A 22,442-nucleotide genomic window follows, 5' to 3' on the forward strand; every position below is an offset into this window, starting at 1 on the left:
GGAAACTTTTTGTGATGTAAATAAAGCTTGAATACTGAGTTGATATATTTTCCTATATCTCTTCCTCTTAACATTTGTGTCCCAATCCAATACTCATGTCCTGTATTCCATTTAGTTCATTTTTTACTGTTCACTATTTCTCGTGGAAACTATCCTATTCTGAGTCTACCTTTCTGCAAATGATTTAGTAAGTGCTAAAAACGTAATAGTATCTCCTGTTGATAGATCTGTGTTTTACCAAAAACCTTCTTGAGAAAGAAAAAACTTTGCCACCAAATACAGTAGTTCAGATGATGATCATTTCAATCTCTGTAACAATTGGAGATATGATTGTGTTACCCCATTGAACAACTGTATAAGCTGACTACCATTAGAGAGAAAGGTACTTGACTTCATAGCTTTACTGTATTTAGAACAGAGTTTGTTGACAGCTTGTATGTAGTAAGGCTGATTTTATTAATATGTAGATTTTAAGCACAGAGATTAAAACAGACTTGTAAAGTGCTGGAATCTTAATTGAGACGAAAATTAGCCAAACATCTTAAATCATTAATTAAAATGTTACCAAAACTTGAGAATTTTAATCACATATCAGTGATTAAAAGTTATGATGCACTTCCCTTAACTATACTCTGGCTAGAGGAGCAGCTTTCTCATTTTGCAGCAATGCAATTTTTTTTTTCTTGAGACTGAGTCTCACTCTGTTGCCCAGACTAGAGTGCAGTGGCATAATCTCAGCTCACTACAACCTCCACCTCCAGGGTTCAAACGATTCTTGTGCCTCAGCCTCCCAAGTAGCTGGGACTACAGGCATGCACCACCAGGCCCAGCTAATTTTTGTATTTTTAGTAGAGACAGGGTTTCACTGTGTTGGCCAGGCTGGTCTCAAACTCCTGACATTAAGTGATCCTCTCGCCTCTGCCTCCCTAATAAATTAATTTCTTTCTCTTCCCTCCCCTCCCTTCCCTCCCCTCCCCTCCCCTTCCCTTCCCTTCCTTTCGAGACAGCCTCACTCTGTCACACAGGCTGGAGTACAGTGGTGCAATCTTCGCTGACTGCACCATAGTCCTCCCCGGTTCAAGTGATTTTCCTGCCTCAGCCTCCCGAGTAGCTAGGATTACAGGTGCCCACCACCACACCTACCTAATATTTTGTATTTTAAGTAGAGATGGTGGTTTCACTATGTTGACCAGGCTGGTCTTGAACACCTGTCCTCAAGTGATCCTCTGCCTCAGCCTCCCAAAGTGTTGTGATTACAGGCGTAAGCCACCACGCCTAGCCAAATTAATTTCTTTTATTAAACTAGACTTTAAAATGTGTATGCACTTCTTATAGGGGAAAGAGAGAGATTGAAACAAAGTACCTATACAGAGCAAATTATATAACTAAAAGTTGATTTTATGCAGACACATAAAAGAAACTACAACTAAATAATGTCCAATGCCACAATGTTATTATGCTTCACACTACATGGCACTTGCTTTCCTAAGCCAATCACTCAAGCTTTAATTCATAAATTTCCTCTCAATTTCTTCTGAATCTATATCCTATCGTTAATTGTCTGAGATTCTCTTGACAAGACCATTCAGAAGATACTACCTTGAGGAGGTAATGTGCAGATATGTCCGTTTGCCCTTTACATCCACTCTTCACCTGCTCAGAGAATCATGGATTACATCAGAAGGCTCCTGAGCCATCTGACATTCAGTTGGCTTCCACAAATGGGCAAAGAAAGGAGAAGATGAAGGGGAAGAGGCGAATAATAGCCAGGTATGTGTTACGTAGGTTCTCTCCAAGCTGGCTGCCTTCTTTCCTAAATATGGCTCATGTTATATGACATTCTCCAATTAGATTATGGTTTGTTTTTTTTTTTTTTTTTCTGATGAAATTTTTCTTCTGTATTCCTTGTTTTGTCAGTGTATGACATTACCTTTTATAGTTCCCCTATACGCTACTCCCACCTCTCTTAAGCTTTCCTTTACTAAAAACACATTGGTTTATCCTAATTTGAGGGTGACATTTTCTTGCTGGCACACCAACTAATATAGTAATTGGTGCTTGAGTTGTCCCCAAGAAAAAAAAAAAAAACTTAAAATGAGATTCTTGCATTGGACTGTGCATATTAAGGATCCATGCATAAACTCCTTTCATGGAGGTGGGAGATTCACATAGTGTATGGCTAATTTTTACCAGGTGTGGCATCACAATTACTTAAATGACACCTGTGGTGGCATGGGATGAGTGCAGGTATAGAGTATTGGATGATCAAGTGGCTGAAGCAATTATTCATTGTAGCAAAATTAGTAATTATTATTACATTTGATTTCTCATGACAACCAAGTATATATTTTCTGTATACTTGAGAATGTATATAGGAAAAATGTAAAACTAACAGGTAAATGCAATAAGAACAAATGGAGAAACAGAAGGTCATCATGGCAGCTTTGAAGGAGTCCATCTCTTTATAATTATAAGTATTGCAGAGATGCAACATACTTGGAACTCTCAACCCTTTTGGTCCTCTTAACCTAAAGAAAAGGCACTGAAAATTGGCACTGGGGGAAAAAAGGAGACATTGAGACATGAGATGGGAAAATAACAAGAGTGAAAACATTGAATCTCTCAGTTCCATGAACTTTCTGACTAGTGAACATAGACCTTCTCACTTTCTCTAGTCCTCCTCTGCTTATTAGCCTTACAGTAACTGTATTTGGACAGTTTCTTCAAGAGCTAATATCAATTGTTTTCATGACCCACTTCTACCATCTCTCATTGATTCTAGGGCCATAAGAAATGTTAGCTTTTAGCCAAGACAGGAATATAAGATCTTTTTCAAAACAGATAGCCTGTACTACAAAATAAGCATAGGTCATTGTCACTATTGGCAGAGAGCTAGAAATCATGCATAGGAGTGAATTCTAAAGATGTTAGACAATGGACAATAAAATACAAAACTCGCTGAAGCTGAATTCTTTTGCATGAATGCATTCACCCTGAATTCAGGGTGTGATGTTTTGGCTATCACAATGAAAAGTGGCATTAATAGTCTGCTAGATTGGCTAACTGAAACCAAGTCTCAATAATAGCTGACAGTTAATGAATCAGAATGTCTGAACTTTTACAGCACATTATAAAACAAGGTTCTCAAATTTCAACAAGCATCAGAATCATATGGATGGCTATTTTATTTTATTTTATGTTGGAGTCTCGCTGTGTTGCCCAGGCTGGAGTGCAATGGCGTGATCTGCAAACTCTGCCTCCCGGGCTCCAGAGATTTTCCTCCCTTAGCCTCCCAAGTAGCTGAGATTACAGTCGCCCATCACCATGCCTGGGTAATTTTTTTTTTTTTTTGTATTTTTAGTAGAGACGGGATTTCCCCATGTTTGCCAGGCTGGTTTTGAACTCCTGACTTCAAGTCATCCACCAAAGTGCTGGGATTACAGGAGTGAGTCACTGTGCCCAGCCTCATGGATGGCTATTTAAATGCAGATTGCTGAATTGGGATCTCTGAGTTCCTAATGCAATAGTTTGGGATGGAGCCTCAAATACAGATTTTGAACAAGTTCTCATATGATGATGATACTTAAGTCAGGGGACCACACTTTAGAAACATTGTGATAAAGCCTACTTTCATAAAGTGAGGCACACAGGCAAGCAGCAACAACTAGAAGGCTCTAACCTCCTACCGTATATCTACTAAATCAGAAGTTATAATTCTAACAAGATCTCTAGGTGATTCATGTGCACATTAAAAGTTGAGAAGCCCTACTTTAGAGGAGTTGAAAAGTTCAGAGTGATGGAAATGTGCAATGAATTTATCTTTACGTGTAATCTGATGAACCAGTCTTTATTTATACACTTCTAAGATACCCAGAGGACATGTACTTCAGCAAGATTTAACAAGTATATTGGTAAAGAGGCATCCTGCTTCCTTGAAGAGCCCTAGAGTTGTTTTTTGTTTTTTTGTTTTTTTGTTTTTTTTTTCTTTTTTTCTCTGTAGATTAGGGATGTCAGTAAGGAACGCTGTAACAGAATGGGCTTCCTGGTCTCAATAGGGATAAATAAATGACCCTGTGTGTAAAGTGCTCATAGTGACCTAAATGGAACTAATATGTGGCCTGAACAAGTTAGCATTACTAAGGCTAATCTGATTACCTCTGTTGCTGATACTCCATGTGCCAGTAAAAAAAATCCAAATCTGAATCCCTAATATGGTATCATTCCTTAGGAAACTAGCTCACTGACCAGTGGCTTTAAACTCACTCTTTTCATGGAGGAGGGTCCATATATGGATAAATATTATTCAGTGTTGATTTGTGTTACTTGTCTGTAGATCGTCTACCTGAACCAACATTCATATGCTCAGAGAATATCTTTCCAATGCTTTTTATCTTTATCTGGTGGACATACAACCTCATTTCCAACAAGGTGATTTATTTTAAGGTGAAGAATCATAGCAAAGAGCTCACACCACAGACTAATCCAATAAAGTTACTGCAATGCCTACCATTCAGAAGCAGCTAGCGCAAGAGGATGGTGGGATAGAATTCTTAATTATCAGATAATGACTAGTAGAAGACGAACTTCTATGAGGTTTAATCATTCTCTTACAGTATGTGGCGTACGCTTTAAATATGAGGTCACGAAGGCATGCCCTCTCCTGAATAGCTATGCAGGAGATGGCATGACATAACAGAGCCTGGGCAACATGAAGTGAAGATGAAAGTGATCTCTCTTAATAATCTTTGTGAATAATTTTGGCTCTCTTGTCTGTGACCTTCAGCTGGGTGTCATTTGAGTTCTAGGACCAGAAGTTGAATGCTTTGACAAAGAAACTCAGCCATTGTTCTGACTAATTTTAAGCTCAGATTGTCCTCTGGCCATTTTTGGACCCTTCATGCTGGCGAACATTTGAACAGAAAAAAGACTTTCTCTACTTGTGGGGGATAATTGGTCCTAATGCCTTCTAGCAAATACAATAAGGACAAGTGAAGCAAGAGGAACAGATGTAAACATATCTGAGTGTACAGTTCAGCGATTAAGTATATTCATGTTATTATACAATCATTACCACCATCCATTTCCAGGACTCTATTCATCTTGCAAAACTAAAACATTAATCACTTACTCCTTATTACACACTCCCCAAGTCCTTGGTAACAAACATTCTACTTTATCAGTGATTTTGACTACTTTAAGTTCCCCATATAAGTGTGTTACTAAAACACCAGGGATTTGGTCTAGGTCCTGCTGTTTGCCACACAAACTCAATCACTGAGACGATGAATATAGACAAGGAAGAAGGCTTTAATTAGGTGATACAGCCGAGGAGATGGGAGCTGTCTCAAATTCATCTCCCTGACTGACTACAACTAGGGGCTTTTATAGCAGGGAAGAAATGCAATAATGTGCAAGAAACAGGAATTACAAAGGGGCAAGGAAGCAAGCATGATGAATGAGGGATCCTGCATCTCATTGTCTGGATGTGGTGATATGGTGAGTTTCAGTTCTTTTATACTTTAAGAGGTCTGAAGATCATTTTGTAAATTTCAAACTTTCAAATCAGAAGAGTAAACATCTATGTTTATTTAAAAAAATATGGAAGTATTGGGTCAGTTTCACGTATAATCATGCCATATTTGTCTTTTCATGAGTGACTTATTTAGTTTAGCATACCAGCCTCACTGTTGATCCATGTTGTAGCATGTGTCTGAAGTTCCTTATTTTTCAAGTCTGAATAATATTCCTTTTGTGTATATACCACATTTTGTTTATTGATTTATCCATGGATGGATGCTTAATTTGCTTCCAAGTTTTAGCTATTGTGAATGATGCTGCTAGGAACACGGGTATATAAGTACCTCTTCCAGAGAGAGACTGCTTTCAAGTCTTTTGGGTATATACTCAGAAGTAAAATGGCTGAATCACATGGTAATACTGTTTTTATTTTTTGAGGAAACATAATGTTTTCCACAGTTTCCATGTAATTTTATTTTAAACTTTCAATTTTTTAATAAAAATTGTATATATTTCTTTTGTAAAACATGATGTTTTGATATGTGTATGTATTGCAGAATGGTTAAACTAAGCCAGCTAACATATGTATTACCTCACTTATTTTATTGTACAGACAACACTTAAAATGTATTCTCTTAGAAATTTTCAAGTGTACAATATATTGTTATTAACTATAGTTACTAGGATGTAAAATTAATCTCTTGAACTTGCTTCTTTTGTGTAACTGAAATTTTGGACTGCACCACGTTACCTTCCAACCAACAGTGCACTAGTGTTTCAATTTCTCCACGTCCTCGCCAACACTTGCTATTTTTTAGGTTTTTTGTCTCGTAGCCATCCTAATGAATGTGAGGTGGTTTATTATTGTAGTTTTCATTTTCATTTTCCCAATGATTCGTGATGTTCACCATCTTTTTGTGTGTTTATTGATTATTTGTGTATCTTCTTTGGAAAAACATTGATTCAAGTTCTTTATACATTTTTCAACCAGATCATTTGTTTTCTTGTTGGATTTCAGAAGTTCTTTATATATGCTGCATAACAATGCCTATTTATAGTGGGAAAAAGTTATGTTGAGAAAGTAGATAATCACTTTCAAGTGGCTCTCTGATTAATATTTGAAAAATATAATGTAAAAATAATAAAACATATTAAAGTATCTGATTATTATATGAAGTTTAAAAATCTTCCTCTTTCTTAAATACACTGTACGTAGAAAACCCGAAAGCAAGTTTGTCCAACCTACTACCCGCAAGCCACATGCAGCCTAGGACAACTTTGAATGCGGCCCAACACAAATTTATAAACTTTCTTAAAACATTATGAGATTATTTTTTGGGATTTATTTTATTTTATTTTTATTTTTATTTTTTGTAGCTCATCAGCTATCGCTAGTGTTAGTGTATTATCTATGTGGCTCAAAACAATTCTTCTTTCGCTATGGCCTAGGGAAGCCAAAATATTGTACATCCCTTCCCCAGAGATTCTACACACACACACACACACACACACAGCTAATAACTAAATTCAGCAAAGTACTAGGATACAAAACCGATGCACAAAAATCAGTTGTACTTATATACCTAACAAGTAATAAGCTAAATAAGACATTAAGAGAATAGTTCAGTTTACAATGGCATCAAAAAGAATAAAACACATAAGAATTAATTTAACCAAGGAGATGAAATATTTATGCAATTATTATTAGAAAATATTTTTGAAAGCAAAGCACTTTGTCAGGCTTTAAAATAGCTTCTTCAATGTGTAAAATGATTTTTCAACACCTTACAGACCAAATGAATAAAATGACCTTTAGAAAATATCTGAAAGAATCTTATTTAATTTAGTTTAGTTTATTTATTTGATTTTTTTTAAAAGGGCAAGTACCTGTGCTGTGGAAAAGGAATATGACTTAGAAAGTTTACTACATTTGCCATTAAAGAGTACATAAAATTAAATTTGTTTGGCTGGATTAACCTTTCAAATGATAAGCCTATCAAAAAACTTTGAACATTTGAGTACTCTTTAGTTAATTACATTCGTGGTGCTTTAATTATCAAACTTAAGCTTAAGTTAAGCTATGCACTGCTGTAGAAAAAAATGACAGAATTTAGTCTTAATACTTGCCCACTTTTGCATGAAAAAAGCAAACTGTGCTTGAGCATGTATGGTTATTAAATATGTCCTCCAATTAATTGTTTCCAGAAGCAAATTACCTATAGAAACAAAACCTTTTTCTGTAACATAGTTCTAATTCACATTTAGTATAGTCATAACATCCTCCTGTTTTATTATTTTCAATAACTTCTTAAAGAATTTTGCCTTATTGTTTACAGAATTGTTAATCTGAATGATTTTATAGGTGAGAAAACAGATTTAACTATAGGGTTATGACAACTCAGAATTCTCCTAGAGGTACTGAAAAACCACATTTTCTATTATACAAATGTATCTATGGAATAAAAAGTTTTAAATAGCTGAAATCAGAGGAAAAATGGGAGAGGATTATGATATGACCTTTCTCTCTGCCTAGAATATACACTTGGATTTGGATCAACCAGAAACTCAAAAAATAAAATAAATGAAGTTGTTGAAATATGTTCATTGATTCACTCCTACCAGTTAATTCCACACCGATTTCTTAAACATCTCCTTTCTCTTACATAATTCTGTTTGTTGTCCTGAAGCCAATGAGGTACTTTTGTTTATTATTTGAATATGTGGGTTGTCTTTGCATGGAATATTGCTTGAGTTTTAACTAATATTAAATATGTATAAATGACACAGATAAAATCAAAATCATGTTTGACCATACATATAACATAAATATTTTCATTCCTGTTATAAACATAGGAAGACTGAAAATCTAAGAGAAAACACTTTAATTTGTTCTGTGATTAAAGTTCTAATAACTCTCAAGCTTAACAAACTTACTTCCCCTATCCAAAGTACTATATATGCAATCTTTAATAATTAAACTACTGTGATGTTGATAAATTTAATACAAACTCTTCAAACATCTAAAAAGGTAGGCAAGCACACTCAAGAGGATTTTTTTCTTAAGGCATTTAATCAATATTTTTTCAATCTAATCAATCATACTTACAAATTTACTGAATTGAATTATTTAAAACTTTGAAAGAGTGTTTAAAAGCTTAGTCAAAATTGTTATATTTTAAATCACATATCTAACAACAACAACTTTCTACAGTTGCATTTTAACTGAAAAAAAAGGAATTTCACAGGTTCAAATGAAGTTTTAGTTAAAAAAATGGAATCTTCAGCTTGGTAGAAATTTAATTTATTGGTTAGGGAATTGAAGAAAAGGCCAAAATTTGGGTTTATAATTGATTCTAATGGAGACATGAGTTAAGAGGTTGAGCTTTTTCATCAAGTAGGGCTTTTTTGGCTTTTATCTTTTCAAATCAATCTTTCACATACATTTTAAAACCGTATTTTTGGCTGAGTGCGGTAGCTCACGCCTGTAATCCCCACACTTTTGGAGGCTGAGGCAGATGGATCACTTGAGCTCAGGAGTTCAAGACCAGCCTGGCCAACGTGGCAAAACCTCATCTCCACTAAAAATTAAAAAAAAAAAAAAAAAAAAAAAAAAAAAAAAAAAAAAAAAAATTAACTGGTTGTAGTGGCAGGCACCTGTAATCCCAGTTACTAGGGAGGCTGAGTCACAAGAATCACTTGAACCCAGGAAGCAGAGGTTGCAGTAAGCCAAGATTGCATCACTGCACTCCAGCCTGGGCAACAGAGCAAGACTCTGTCAAAAAAAAAAAAAAAAAAAGAAAATCAACAATATTTATTTCTTTGATTTCAACTCCTGAGATATATTTTTCTAATTAACAGAACTGCCTGATTAGATTCTATAATCTTTTTTTTTTCTTTTTTTCAGTGGAGGAGAGTGGGGTATGAACATTGTTTTTACCCACTTTAATCATTATGTTGAAACACACACACATACACATACACACACGGCATGGTCTGCTTGTACTTTTAATTTTAATCGCAGCAATTTGATGGTCTGAAAATATTAAAATCTTGCAATACTCTGAGGGTATGAACCTTTCCCATTTACACCAATCTGAGAATTAAATATGATAATTCCCTGAAAGTCTTTATATTTTATCTCTTATTCTAATTAATAGTCAGCAAATGCTAATAAGCACTAATAAGCATTTTTGACCTTAGTAATATGACTTCTTTTATTGCTTTTTATCTTGTTCATTTTTGCTTTTGCCAGCAAGAAATGACCTTTTATTTCATGAAAAATTATCAGTAGTAACTGTGAATAAACTGTTGTGATTTTTTTGTTTTATGTTTTACATATGCATAGTTTTTTTTTTTTCTAGGTTTTATGTACTGTGTTTCTTTTAATTCAGTTGTAAAGAAAGTATATTTTACATTTTAAAACATTTTGTTGATAATGTTCCCAATTTAATGAAAAATAACATATAACTCCTTTATATGCTTAAATCAATATAAATTCCTAGTATCTGTAGGATGAAAAATATTATTTGTTGGGTAATTGCATGCCTTCACTTACATTAATTTTTATTTTTTCCTCATAGAACTGTATATTGCTGATTGTAGAAACCTTGGGAACTTGTTTAAACTCACAGTTAGTAAGTGGTGTGCAGCCAAGATTCTGAACATAGGTCTTTTGGCATTAAACCCTGTATCAATTACCTGTTATTGTATAACAATATTATTAAAATGAGGTAATTTAAAACAACATACATTTATTATTTAAGAGTTTCTTTGAGTCAGGAGTCCAGACACAGCATAGCCAGGTATTCTGCTTAAGATTTCACAAGCGTATAATCAGGGAATTGTCAGGGCTACCGGTTTGATCTGAAACTTGATTAGGGAAGCATTTGCCTCCAAGCTCAGTCAGATTGTTATATATTCCTTATGGACTCAGAACACAACACAGGTGTGTTCTCATGTTATACAGACACATAGACACATATATACAACATAGAATTTCATGTAACCACATAGTCACATACATGGGAATAAGAAACATAGAATTTTCTTTGGGGTAGAGGCAAGTCACAGGTTTTTTTGAACCATCCTTAATGCCCATTATCCTATTTTATGGGAGGTAAGCTCTAATGTCACAGACTACATCTATATCTATCTCTATATCTGTGACCTAGGGAAATTGATTCTAGGGTCACATCGTTGGTAATTATATTATACTCTTCTCCCATATTTTAGAGTCATTTCCATTGTAATCTTTTGAACTTTTGTGAAGAATATTATAGGACATGAAATTCAAAATAGTGAGTTTATGTGTATTCAGAATTTTTGAATAAGTTTCCCAAAAACTGAAAACAAAACTAAAAAGATTTTTATGTTTTTATATTTAAAAATGTATATATCCAAGAGAAAAGCAACATATAGGGAACTAGGGAAAGGAGAACTAAACTGTCAATTAGTAGAACCAGGCTTTTGTTCTGAATCTGCTTTTATTAACTAGGTTGTCTTGGTCAGGTGATTTTAACTCTTGGGATTGGAAAATGTGGAGATAACAGAGGATTGACTTTATGTTCCTTCTATATATACATAAAAAGGGATGCTAAGTTTCCTCCTAGTTCTAAAATTTTGTGATTCAATTTTTAGTTGTATAAGTGACATATGAAAAAAATAAACATAAATTCTACATCAAAATGTACAATGTATGTGTATTTACTGAATACTTTATTCACAACATAATAATCGACATTAGTAAGTACCTAAATATTAAGGTATTTCTTTCAGTTTCTAAAGAAAAAGCTAAAGATAGAAGAATAAAACTCCAATTTTGAAGTTTTACGCTTGGATTTCTATGCCTACCCTAATACATCATCTATTATATATCCTGAAGGAATATAATAAATAAATAAAATATAATGTTACCTGAGAAATACAAGTGAAGTACACTTTAGTAAAGTCTTCCACTTTGCAATTTCTTTTTTCTTTTGAAGTAAATAAAATTTAAATTTTAAGGACCAACATAGTTTTGCAGAGCAACATGTTTTTAATACTTAAGTTTTTATTTAATTGTTGGTGACTTGGCATTATTTCTCACTTTTAGCAAGAATTGATGTAATTAATATATTCCTAGCATTTGACCCAGCCCAACCAAAATTCATACTGTCATGATAAAGTTGCTGGACACACACATTATATATGTCTTGCCATGTTAGAGTTTTCCAAGTGGTTATCTAGATACAATATGTACATACACATAGTTGAAATGTAGTTTATATAATTGTAAAGGAAGAAAAAGTGTGAAAAGTCAAAGAAGAGAGACACTACTTTCAGGAAGGTGCTGGGAAATTTTAATTTAAAAAAAGGATTTGAGAATGAAAAAGTCATATTTTAGCCTGATAATCTTGGAATATAGATTTTACTCAATACTGACAGAATAATGGCTATGGTCATTGCTTAACCTCACTGGGAAACTACATAATAGCTAAATTTTCACTTTTTCACTTTTAATTTTTAAATTAATAATGTACTTTGGGAAGCTTTAATTTTTTGGTTGTTTGTTTTGTTTGCAAGGATTCACATGCAAGAGAAAGCAATATATGCTTCTGGTTGTATGATATAACTAAACATTCTTCTAGTTGGCTCAAACTGGGGAAAGATTGTGGGGAAAATCTTAGCAATCCATATTGTTTCTACAACTTTGAATAATTAATTGTTTTAGAGCACCAATTAGTGGGTTCTATGCACAGAGTGATTTTTCCTTATTTTAATATTTGGAATGAACTAAAGCATTCAATTACTCTCTCTCCCTACAGAACTTACTCTCTCAGCTTCATTGAGTTAGGTTAATTAGAAAGGCAGCGGACTCCACACCAACCTGCCACAGCCACCTCCCCAGCTATTTTAGAAAGTAATTCATTTGTATTATAACTGTCTATTTAAAGAAGCAAATAACTTTTCCAGGAAAACATTGAATATCACAATATGATTTATATGACTTTCCATCTCTCTCTCTCTCTCTCTCTCTCTCTCTCTCTCTCTATATATATATATATATATATATATATATATATATAAAATCCATCTAGGCTATCTATCCATCCATCTATTTATCTATAATTTCTATAATATACATATAGAGTTGTTTCTTAGTATCCATGGAGAATTGGTTCCAGTATTTCCCTTTCCTCCTATGGATACCCAAATTCAGGGACACTCAAGTCCCTTATATAAAATGATGTGTTATTTTCATATAATCTATTCACATTATTCCATATACAGTCATGTGTAGCATAACTACATTTTGGTCAATGACAAGCCCCACATATGGTTCAGGTCGCATGAGATTATAATACTATATTTTATTGTATGTTTTCTGTGTTTAAATATGTTTACATGTACAAATACCATTCTGTTACAATTGCCTACAATATTCAGTCCAGTAACATGGTGTACAGGTTTGTAGCCTAGGAGCAATATGCTACACCGTATAGAGTAGGTGTGTAGTAGGATATACATCTAGGTTTATGTAAATATACTCTATGATGTTTGTACCATGACAAAATTGCCTAAAGACACATTTCTTAGGATTTATTTCTATCATTAAGCAACCTTTATGACTAGGCTTTAAATCATCTATAGATTACTTGTAATACCAAATACAATGTAAATGCTATGAAAGTAGTTGTTATACTGTATTGTTTAGAAATAATGAGAAAAAGTCTGTAAATGTTTAGTAAAGATACAACTATCTACTACCTTCCTAAATATATTTGATCCCTGATTGATTGCATCCATGGATTAGAATCTCATGGATATGGAGAGCCAACTGTACATGTACGTGTGTGTGTTACGTGTGTATATTTCCTAATAAAACCAAGCACTGTACTGAGGATGAGGAAAAGTTTTCTATATAAAGATCGCTACTAGTATGAATTTATTGAATAAGGCTTTTTCCTGCCTTTGAAACTAATTAGTTTCTATGAGAAAATACAAGACTGAGATAAGAAAGTGGGAAGAGTGGTGGTCAGTCTGGTGATAGCAGGCCTCGATGGTTTGCCTATCAGTTGAAATATAGCGTAGAAAGAACGGTTCATGGCTGGGCGCGGTGGCTCACGCCTGTAATCCCTGCACTTTGGGAGGCCGAGGCGGGCGGATCACGAGGTCAGGAGATCGAGACCATCCTGGCTAACACGGTGAAACCCCATCTCTACTAAAAAATACAAAAAATTAGCCGGGCGAGGTGGCGGGCGCCTGTAGTCCCAACTACTCGGGAGGCTGAGGCAGGAGAATGGCGTGAACCCGGGAGGCAGAGCTTGCAGTGAGCCGAGATCGCGTCACTGCACTCCAGCCTGGGCTACAGAGTGAGACTCCGCCTCAAAAAAAAAAAAGAAAAAAAAAAAGAATTGTCCATTAGAGGCATGGGGACTTCTTTACAGTTGTGTCTCAAAGAGGCATTCCCTCTTACCTCTTGACTTCTAATATTGATTACTGTGGATTTAAGTCTTTTGAATTCATCTAAATTCTTTCAGACTGCTTACTACACTAATGTGTTGAACAAACTTAACCCTAGCTTTGTGAAATGAAGAATAGACTTGGTTTGTAAGGCTTCTGTGACATGAAATAAGTTATTTTTAGCCAAAAATGATTTCCATCCAAAATGGCATTATTAACATCAGCAACAATAACCACAGTTTTCATTTTAGAAATTCTTACTTGTGCCAGGAACTGTAGTCAGCATTTCATATATATTATCTAATTTAATCATCAGAGCAAACCAGTAGGCTCTTCTTTGATGTAAATTACATTATACACACTGGTAAATAGAAGAATAAAGTTGGTATAATGAGGAAAGTTTATTAATTTATAAGTTATTTTCTAGTTACTTAAGTTTATTCATACATTTGTTATTTATGCTTTGATATAGTCTGGATAAGCTTTCTTTCACAATTAAAAAGAAAGGACTAGCTATGTAAGAAGATCTAAAGAAAAAATGGAAAATCTATTGAAGAACATTTATTCCGTACAAGTAGAGTCTATATTAGCAGTTACATGAACTCCTGTAATTTATAATATGTTAATCTCTCTGGAGAATCAGGAAGTACATAAAAAGAAGCTGCAAAATTATCTGAATTAATAGGCTAATAAAGAGGCTAAATGAAACATGAAGTTTTCCATTTTTATAAAAAAACGTCCCTAGAGGTAAATGGCCCTCAATACCTACTTCTTGAAGGAAGAAGCACAAATCCCAATATTTAAGGCTGTAAAAGACTGACTGGCCAAGAAATGTGTTGAAAATATCAATAAATATTTAACTTAATATTTTTAACATGATTGTGATTGTTTTCATTTTCATTAGTGTTCTAAATACAAGAGAACAAGTCTTTTTCAAGAACATACATATAGTATTATAGTAGAAATGCCTTTTCTATTATAGTACTGATTTTATAGAGGAGAAAAATCGAAGGTAAATGTGGTTAAGTAATCTATCCACTTTCACATAGTCAGTAAGTGGTGGATTATGGATTGGATTCTAAGACTATCCATTCCAGGGCCAGCTCTCTTAACTTTCATTATATGAGTATCAAACTAAATTAATTCCATTTTCTGGGCTGCCACCATTTTTATTATGATGAAAGGAAAATTTCATATAAGGTGAATCCCATCTTGGGTATTACCTATTCCGCAAGACAGGCCTATTCAGGATTTACACCTGTTGATCCCTTTATTATAATTAAATATGTCTCTTTACCACTGCTAAACATGCTCGTTCTAGCTGATATTAATAGAACCATCCAGCTTTCTTATTTAGTGTTGTGTCGTGCCTCCCATCTTTGTATTTTTAACTTATCTGTAATATTTAAAATGAAGTCAAGGAAGGGAATACATCTAAACATCACATGAAACATGTTAAGCAAAAGGTTTATTGGCAAAAAGGGAAGCTTGCAAAGTAACGAAGGAGGAAAGCGGGCACATTATCCCAATATAGCCAGAGTATTCTGGTGTTTAGCTGCTTGCCAGTATTGTCTAGAACACTAGCTTTTCAGATCTCGAAATCTTAGGATGTGTGGAAAGATACAGTCACCAATGCTGGGATGGGGTAGGGAGGGCCAGGAGCTTCTGGCTCAATGTTAACTTTAGCTTGGGTGTCACATATTCTTCCGAGGAGAGGGGTATGGGCGCAGTTGTTCAGGCAATTCAGAGTGAACACCTAGGTTAATTTTTTTTAAATATGTATATTGCTCCTTGTATCATGTCTGCCTAAGCTTTGCTCTCTTCTCTCTCTCCCCTAAACTTTTGACTTAAAGCAAGATGGTATATGAACATTTGAGACGCTTTTTTTTTCTTTCTGGCAATACAAATGGACAATTCTAAAGGGGAAAGCAGGCAAACAAACCAAACTCTTTCTTTTTCAACACACCAGCAGTAGAAAGATTTATTGTTGAGTTTCAATCATTGAACTCAGGAGTGAGCTGAGAGCAAGAAAAGTATAGACGTTTTCCATGAAAATTAGAATCATTAAATAAAATATAAATCCAGATAGTGTTTTTGTTTCACTACTTTAATATTAGTTACTAACTATTAAAACTTTATCTGGTTATAACCTATTTGCTTTGTAAACAGAGTTCAATGGCTCCTTCCCTTAGTGTATCGTGAAGTATATATATATATATAAAATATCAGAAGATTTGCAGTTGCTACTCTTAAACACTATTGAATCAAGGTATTAATGTTAATGTTAATTGACCTGCCTATTGTACATAAATTTTTCTTGATCAGAAAATAAATTACCTTTCAATTTCTCAATTATATATTGAAATGTAAATCAAATATCTTTTTGTGATGAGTTGTGTGAGTATTTGTAAATTAGTATGTACTGGGGCCTTGAATATATATACATTCTTGAACATATTTATAGGCAGATATCTGATCTATACTTTGGAGTGTATTGTGTGTAGGTTATGTATTTGCCATTTCAGTCAAAAATAAAAATACTCATTCCACTCAATATTCATATAATTAAATCCTAGTATGTGAAAAAGTGGAAAACAAATCTTGCCATTTACAAAAGTATGTGTATGTGAGACAACATTTGTGTTTAAACATTATTTTGGCTTGTTACAAAATATTAATGATTCTTTCCAACATTTCTTAGACAGATAAAGACCTGTAGTAATAGTATGATAAAGAAGTATTATAGATAATTATAGTTCTTATTATGTTACTGAGAAAATATTTTAAAGAGACTTCCACTTTTCTTGTAATTATGCAATGGTATAACAGGCCAATTTAATGCCTTAAGAAAATGCAACAGACACATTTTTCAGTGTATTTTTCAAGCTAGATTCATATTTATGGATTCTCTATATATTCCTGAGTGCTATCCTAAGACAATGGCTTCTCTCAATATTTGCCACTTATTCTAGTGTTTTTTGGAGGCTACATTTTATTTGCATAGCCACATCTCTTCTATATCTGTAAGTTTAATAAAATGGATCAGTTGAAAATGATTGCTCTAAGCCATGGTATATTATTATTTGGCAAAGAGATCATTGCTGTGTGAGGGAAAAATGGTATTTGAGTTGCATCAGTGCTGTTTGCATTCAACATGTAAAATGCATGGGATCTTTAACAGAGTAGAAAGGGTTAGAGACATAATCTTTTCAAGTCTTATTCAAAAACTGTCTACAATTCAGCTTGCTGAAAAAAATAATCAGAAATCAAGCACTGAAATGTTACATTGGCATAGTGCATTGTTCTAGTGGAGCGACCCAGACATGTCAAAGAAGAATGGCTTCTATTGCATTTCTGAACACTAGTTTTGTCTTTCATATCAAGATTTATGTTTTATGTATCTGCTCTAAGATAAAAAGCAGTTCTCACCATGGAAGACTCAGCTACTTTTAAAAAATCTGTACTTTCTTCTTCCTTTCTTTGTTTCACCATATCTTTTTTTCACAGCAGAGGTCTCATAGAATTAATTGAGGCATCAGACTCTGCTATTACAGGTGTTTCCTTTTCTTCAGGATAAAATTCAATGATAACTCCTGTGAGAAATGACAGATAGGGGGAAACAGATTTATGCTGTTAGAGGGAAACACAAAATGGATGACGGAACTCACCATGCCAGAATCTCTGCCTTCCACCAAAAATATTATTTATAAATAATATAATGCACATATTTTGGCCTTTTGGCAAAGAATATTTTCTGTCGTATGTTAGATATACAGTTGAGTATTTTCTGCTTTAAAACTGATTATGAGTCAGCCACAGTTTAAGAGCATGATCTTTGCCGAAGAATCCATATGAGTAGAATATGTTTTCAAATAACTTTCTTTGGTTTGCAGGTACAATTCTGGTGGACAACATGCTGATCAAAGGGACTGCTGGAGGTCCAGACCCCACCATAGAACTTTCTTTAAAGGACAATGTGGATTACTGGGTGTTGATGGATCCTGTTAAGCAAATGCTTTTCCTGAACAGCACCGGGAGAGTTCTGGATAGAGATGTTAGTGAATTTTTTTTTTCTTTGCCCCTGTGATATAAGTTTATTATAATTTAAATGTCTATGTGTGTGTTTATATGATATTGAATTATTTATATAATTTGAGTTTATTTCCTGAGTATATCAATAACAGTTTATTTAACTCATTGAAAGAAGTATGAGAAAGGAACATCTGTGTCTTAGAGAACCATTACACTTCTGATTTAATATCCTGGAAGCTTGTCAATTTCTGAACAAGAAGAAAATAGAGTGCTTAGAAAAAAGAGGTGGTACCCTTGGCAAAGTAGGACAAGCATGGCTATAGCTCATTTGTCTACAACGATGGCAACATATAAGTGTGTCACTCAGCTGTTGACTTGAAGACATAGTTTGGTAGGTGCACTCACGGGAGACTGCTTTACAACCAGTAAGCCTTGGTTGAAGGGCAAAACTGTGGAAATGTCTTACATAGCTGCAAAAAAGAAAAAATAATGAGCAAAAGTTTCATGGCAATATGTCAGTTAAGTAGTTGTCAGATAGCATAAATACTTTTTTATTAAGAATATCTATATTGGGCTCGATACAGTGGTAGCTCATACCTGTAATCCCAGCACTTTGGGAGGCCCAGTTGGGAGAACTGCTTGAGCCCAGGAGTTTGATTCCAGCCTGGGCGACAGAGCAAGACTCTGTCTTGACAAAATATTTAAAAAACTAGCCAGGCATTGTGACACGTGCCTGTAGCCCCGCTAATCTGCAGACTGAGGTGGGAGGATCACTTGAGCTTGAGGTAGGGGGGTGGAGGCTACAGTGAACCATGATCACACCAGTGCACTCCAGCCTGGGCAGCACAGCGAGACACTACCTCAAAAAAAAAAAAATGCAAAATTATCAAAGTTGCTGGGCGTTTCATTTCTGGAAAAGTTTTTTTAAAAACAGTTTAATAGGTTTAAGTAGCTGTCTAAAGTAACTTTGTACCCATTTATTTGCAGCTCAATCTTTCTTGAGTGCAGAGGGGCAGGGGATAGTGGATTATAACCAGTAATTGTACTGGACCCTGGGAAAACTCAGAGAGTAACTCTAAACATGCTTACCCACAAGTTCCCAGCTTATGAAATCCAAATGTCAGATACTCAGCTTAGTGAGCCTGAGTCATTTCACATCATTGCGCAGGGTTTATGATCCACTTTACAATAGGTTATGGACTGCTTGATACTTTATACTATTTCATGTCTAAAATTTGGAATCTTTAATAAACCTCAATTTGCCTTTTATTTTAGTACAGTTTACTATGTACTTTATTACCTATGAATTTTTTGAATTCTTGTGAATTATGTTTTCCTGCTGCCACAGTGCTTTCAGGGGTTCATTCATCAAAGCATAAGGGCTTTTATTCTGAATATCCTTAACCCAGTGTCCATCTGCTTTATGTGATGTATAGACCATTACTGCTAGACAAATAGTGAGGTAAATCCGGGCTTTTCATCCAAATCTAATCATCACTGGAAATTGCAGTCTCATTTAATTGTAAAATAATATATGCTTATGGTAAATATATCAGAAATTAAGAAGCATATATATGAAGGTAATTTTATCAGTTAGGAAAAATAACATTTAATATTTATTCTGCCACATTTTATTTCAAGCATTTATGTGTATTGGTATGTATATTTATAATACTTATTAATTTAAATTGGATTATACTGTTCATTATGCTTTTAGCCTACTTTTAAAATGAAATTTATAATACCATGTAAAATTATAATGCAAACAAATGTATACTTATATAATTATTTTTATTAGCTGCATATTTGGTTATTGGATGAATAAATCAGAGATTTTTAAAAATGAATCTCTTATTTTGCATGTCAAGTTTGTTTGCAGTTTTTAATAATTACAAAAATGCTGCAGTGAAAATTTTTGTACATGCATTTTGTACAATTGTTTGGTGATTTTATAGAGATAAATTTATTTACCATCATTATATTACTGGGATAGGGAGTTATATGCATTTTACTAAATGGTTCTCCCTATATATTATACCTATATGCTTTGATACCAATATTGCTAAATAGTTGTAATGCCTGAAATAAAATAATAATATAATGTAAATATTTGAAATAATTTTAGTCTACTTGGAGAGGTGTTTTGTTTTTACTTTATTGTTTTAACATTATTTACATTGATATAGAATAAGATATTTTTTCTTCTGTATGCTTCTCTATGATCCTAGTTAACAATATTTTCTACAAAGATAAGGTATTCATTTGAAAAAAATGTGAGTGCACACTTTTTATATAGATTGCATTTGTAAATATGCTCTCCAGTGTTAATGAAATACATATTAATACTATAATATAAATACATGTAACTCTATACATTTATTTGCATTGTTTTAAATTTTATTTAATATAAAATGTTTTTCCCAAAAGCTAAATACAGATAAAATATACATTATTATTAAATAATTATATTATTATGATAAATACCAAAATATTTGTAGTTTCTTTTAAAATATAGGGCATTTATCTGAAATGTAATTCTTTTGGTTGTTGCCCGAAGTTTTTGGGTTGTTTTATGAATATAATGAATCAAAATAAAAAAATATGGGCTGAGTGTGACGGCTCATGCCTGTAATCCCAGCACTTTGGGAGGCCGAGGCCAGTGGATCACTTGAGGTCAGGAGTTCAAGACCAGCTTCACCAACATGGTCAAAACCCGTCTTTACTAAAAAAACAAAAATTACCCAGGCATTGTGGTGGGTACCCTGTAATCCCAGCTACTCTAGAGACTGAGGCAGAAGAATCACTTGATCCCAGGAGGTGGAGATTGCAGTGAACCAAGAGCATACCACTGCACTCCAGCCTGGGTGACAGAATGTGACTCCGTCTCGAAAAGAAAAATATATATATATACACACACACACACACATATATATGTATATATGTGTGTGTATATATACATACAAATATATATATTCAGTATCAAATATATAATATATATTCCATTTATATATATATATGTATATATGCTCTGAATAACAAAATAGAACCAACAATTTGAGTTTGACCCTACTAACAATGGCCAAAGCTCTGTGTTATAATCACTAGCCTATAATTAACTTTAATTCTTCTTAGCGGTAAATTACTCTTAAAATTATTTTTATAGAAAATAGAATATTCTGATTTTAATCAAAGTTATTTGGCTTATAAGGAGGACACAAAAATGCCTTCAAATGATGTCAAGTTGATGGGAGAGAGTATTAAGAATACCAATAGCATAGATATAAAAAAATAATTTGCTTTTATGGGAATTCTATGTTTACCAGGGAGAGAGAAAAACTGCTTGGTCTTGGACCATATGGTCTCTAGTTTCTCCATTTTTCTGTGTATATTCTCTATTCTTCTCTCTGTAAAGCAGATTCCTTTATACACTTACAATTTTATCCATTGCCTTGTTTTTCATTTGAAGTATTTTCTATGTTCATGCCATGCCAGTTTTTCATAAACTTTTGATGCAGTGGTTATTAAAGATGGCTTAAAGTCACTGTGTTTTGTTTTGTTTTAAAATTTCTGAGAGAAATAACAATTAAATACTCATTGACTTGAATCTATAGCCAGGGAGCAAGGGGTAGAGCCACGTGGTAGATGCATATCCGATCATACTATCTTTTTAGCAGCAGTTAGATAAAAATATATTTTCCAGAGAAAGTGATCCAAATCATGTTTTCTACATGTGCTCATTGAGGCAATAAAATATCTCTTAATGGCGACGTTTGAATAATTATAGCTGCAATAGAATTAAAAGCAAACAATGTAAACAAAAACATTTTTAACATTGTGTTAAAAATAAACTGATAAACACGATCTTCATGAAAATTTCTGAGGGTGAATATAAAGCACAAAAATACCCAACACTCAAATATTTGTATTTAATTAGAAAACATTTACATGAGATTGTATGACTATGAGCTGTTTCATAATTTTAAACTTGGTTCATAAGATTTTCCCTTATGATCATCATTTATTTTTATTTCTTATTTTATTTTTTGTTCACTAAAGTTACATAAATTTTCAGCACCCAAAAATCAAATAAAAAAAAAAAGAGAGAGGAAAAGTCACAAAATTAAAAGTCATGAAAGAGAAACAACCAAAATGTGAAATTTGGGGTGAACATGAAGAGTCTCAGTAATAAAGGCGCATCACGTAAAAATTTTGAAATGCCAGATGGATTGTCTCACATGGCCGATATGCTCTCATCACTGTTGGGCATGTGATAATAATGGTCATGACAATATCAATAATTAATAACAGAAAGAAAAATATGACTCTGGTACAGTCCTATAATACTTATCTCAAAATCCTGGGCAAAATTTTAAAAGCGTTTGAAACGAGAGAAATTATGTTCATAACAGCATCAAATAGCTTCTTTTCTTTCAGACTCTTAACTTGGTAGC

At 33.6% G+C, this 22,442-nt stretch overlaps 1 protein-coding gene across 6 annotated transcripts in view; it reads left to right on the top strand.

Annotated features, from left to right (window-relative positions):
• The window catches only part of PCDH15 (protocadherin related 15), a 1,804,329-nt gene that overhangs the window by 1,214,760 nt on the left and 567,127 nt on the right, over positions 1 to 22,442 (top strand). For all 6 annotated transcript variants that reach the window (XM_073019143.1, XM_038008761.2, XM_073019145.1 and 3 more), the window contains one exon: positions 17,853 to 18,013. In XM_073019143.1, coding sequence (XP_072875244.1) covers positions 17,853 to 18,013 — 161 coding nt within the window. The remainder of the gene's footprint in view (positions 1 to 17,852; positions 18,014 to 22,442) is intronic.

Source organism: Chlorocebus sabaeus, chromosome 9 (genome assembly GCF_047675955.1).
Source record: "Chlorocebus sabaeus isolate Y175 chromosome 9, mChlSab1.0.hap1, whole genome shotgun sequence".
NCBI classification, from domain to species: domain Eukaryota; kingdom Metazoa; phylum Chordata; class Mammalia; order Primates; family Cercopithecidae; genus Chlorocebus; species Chlorocebus sabaeus.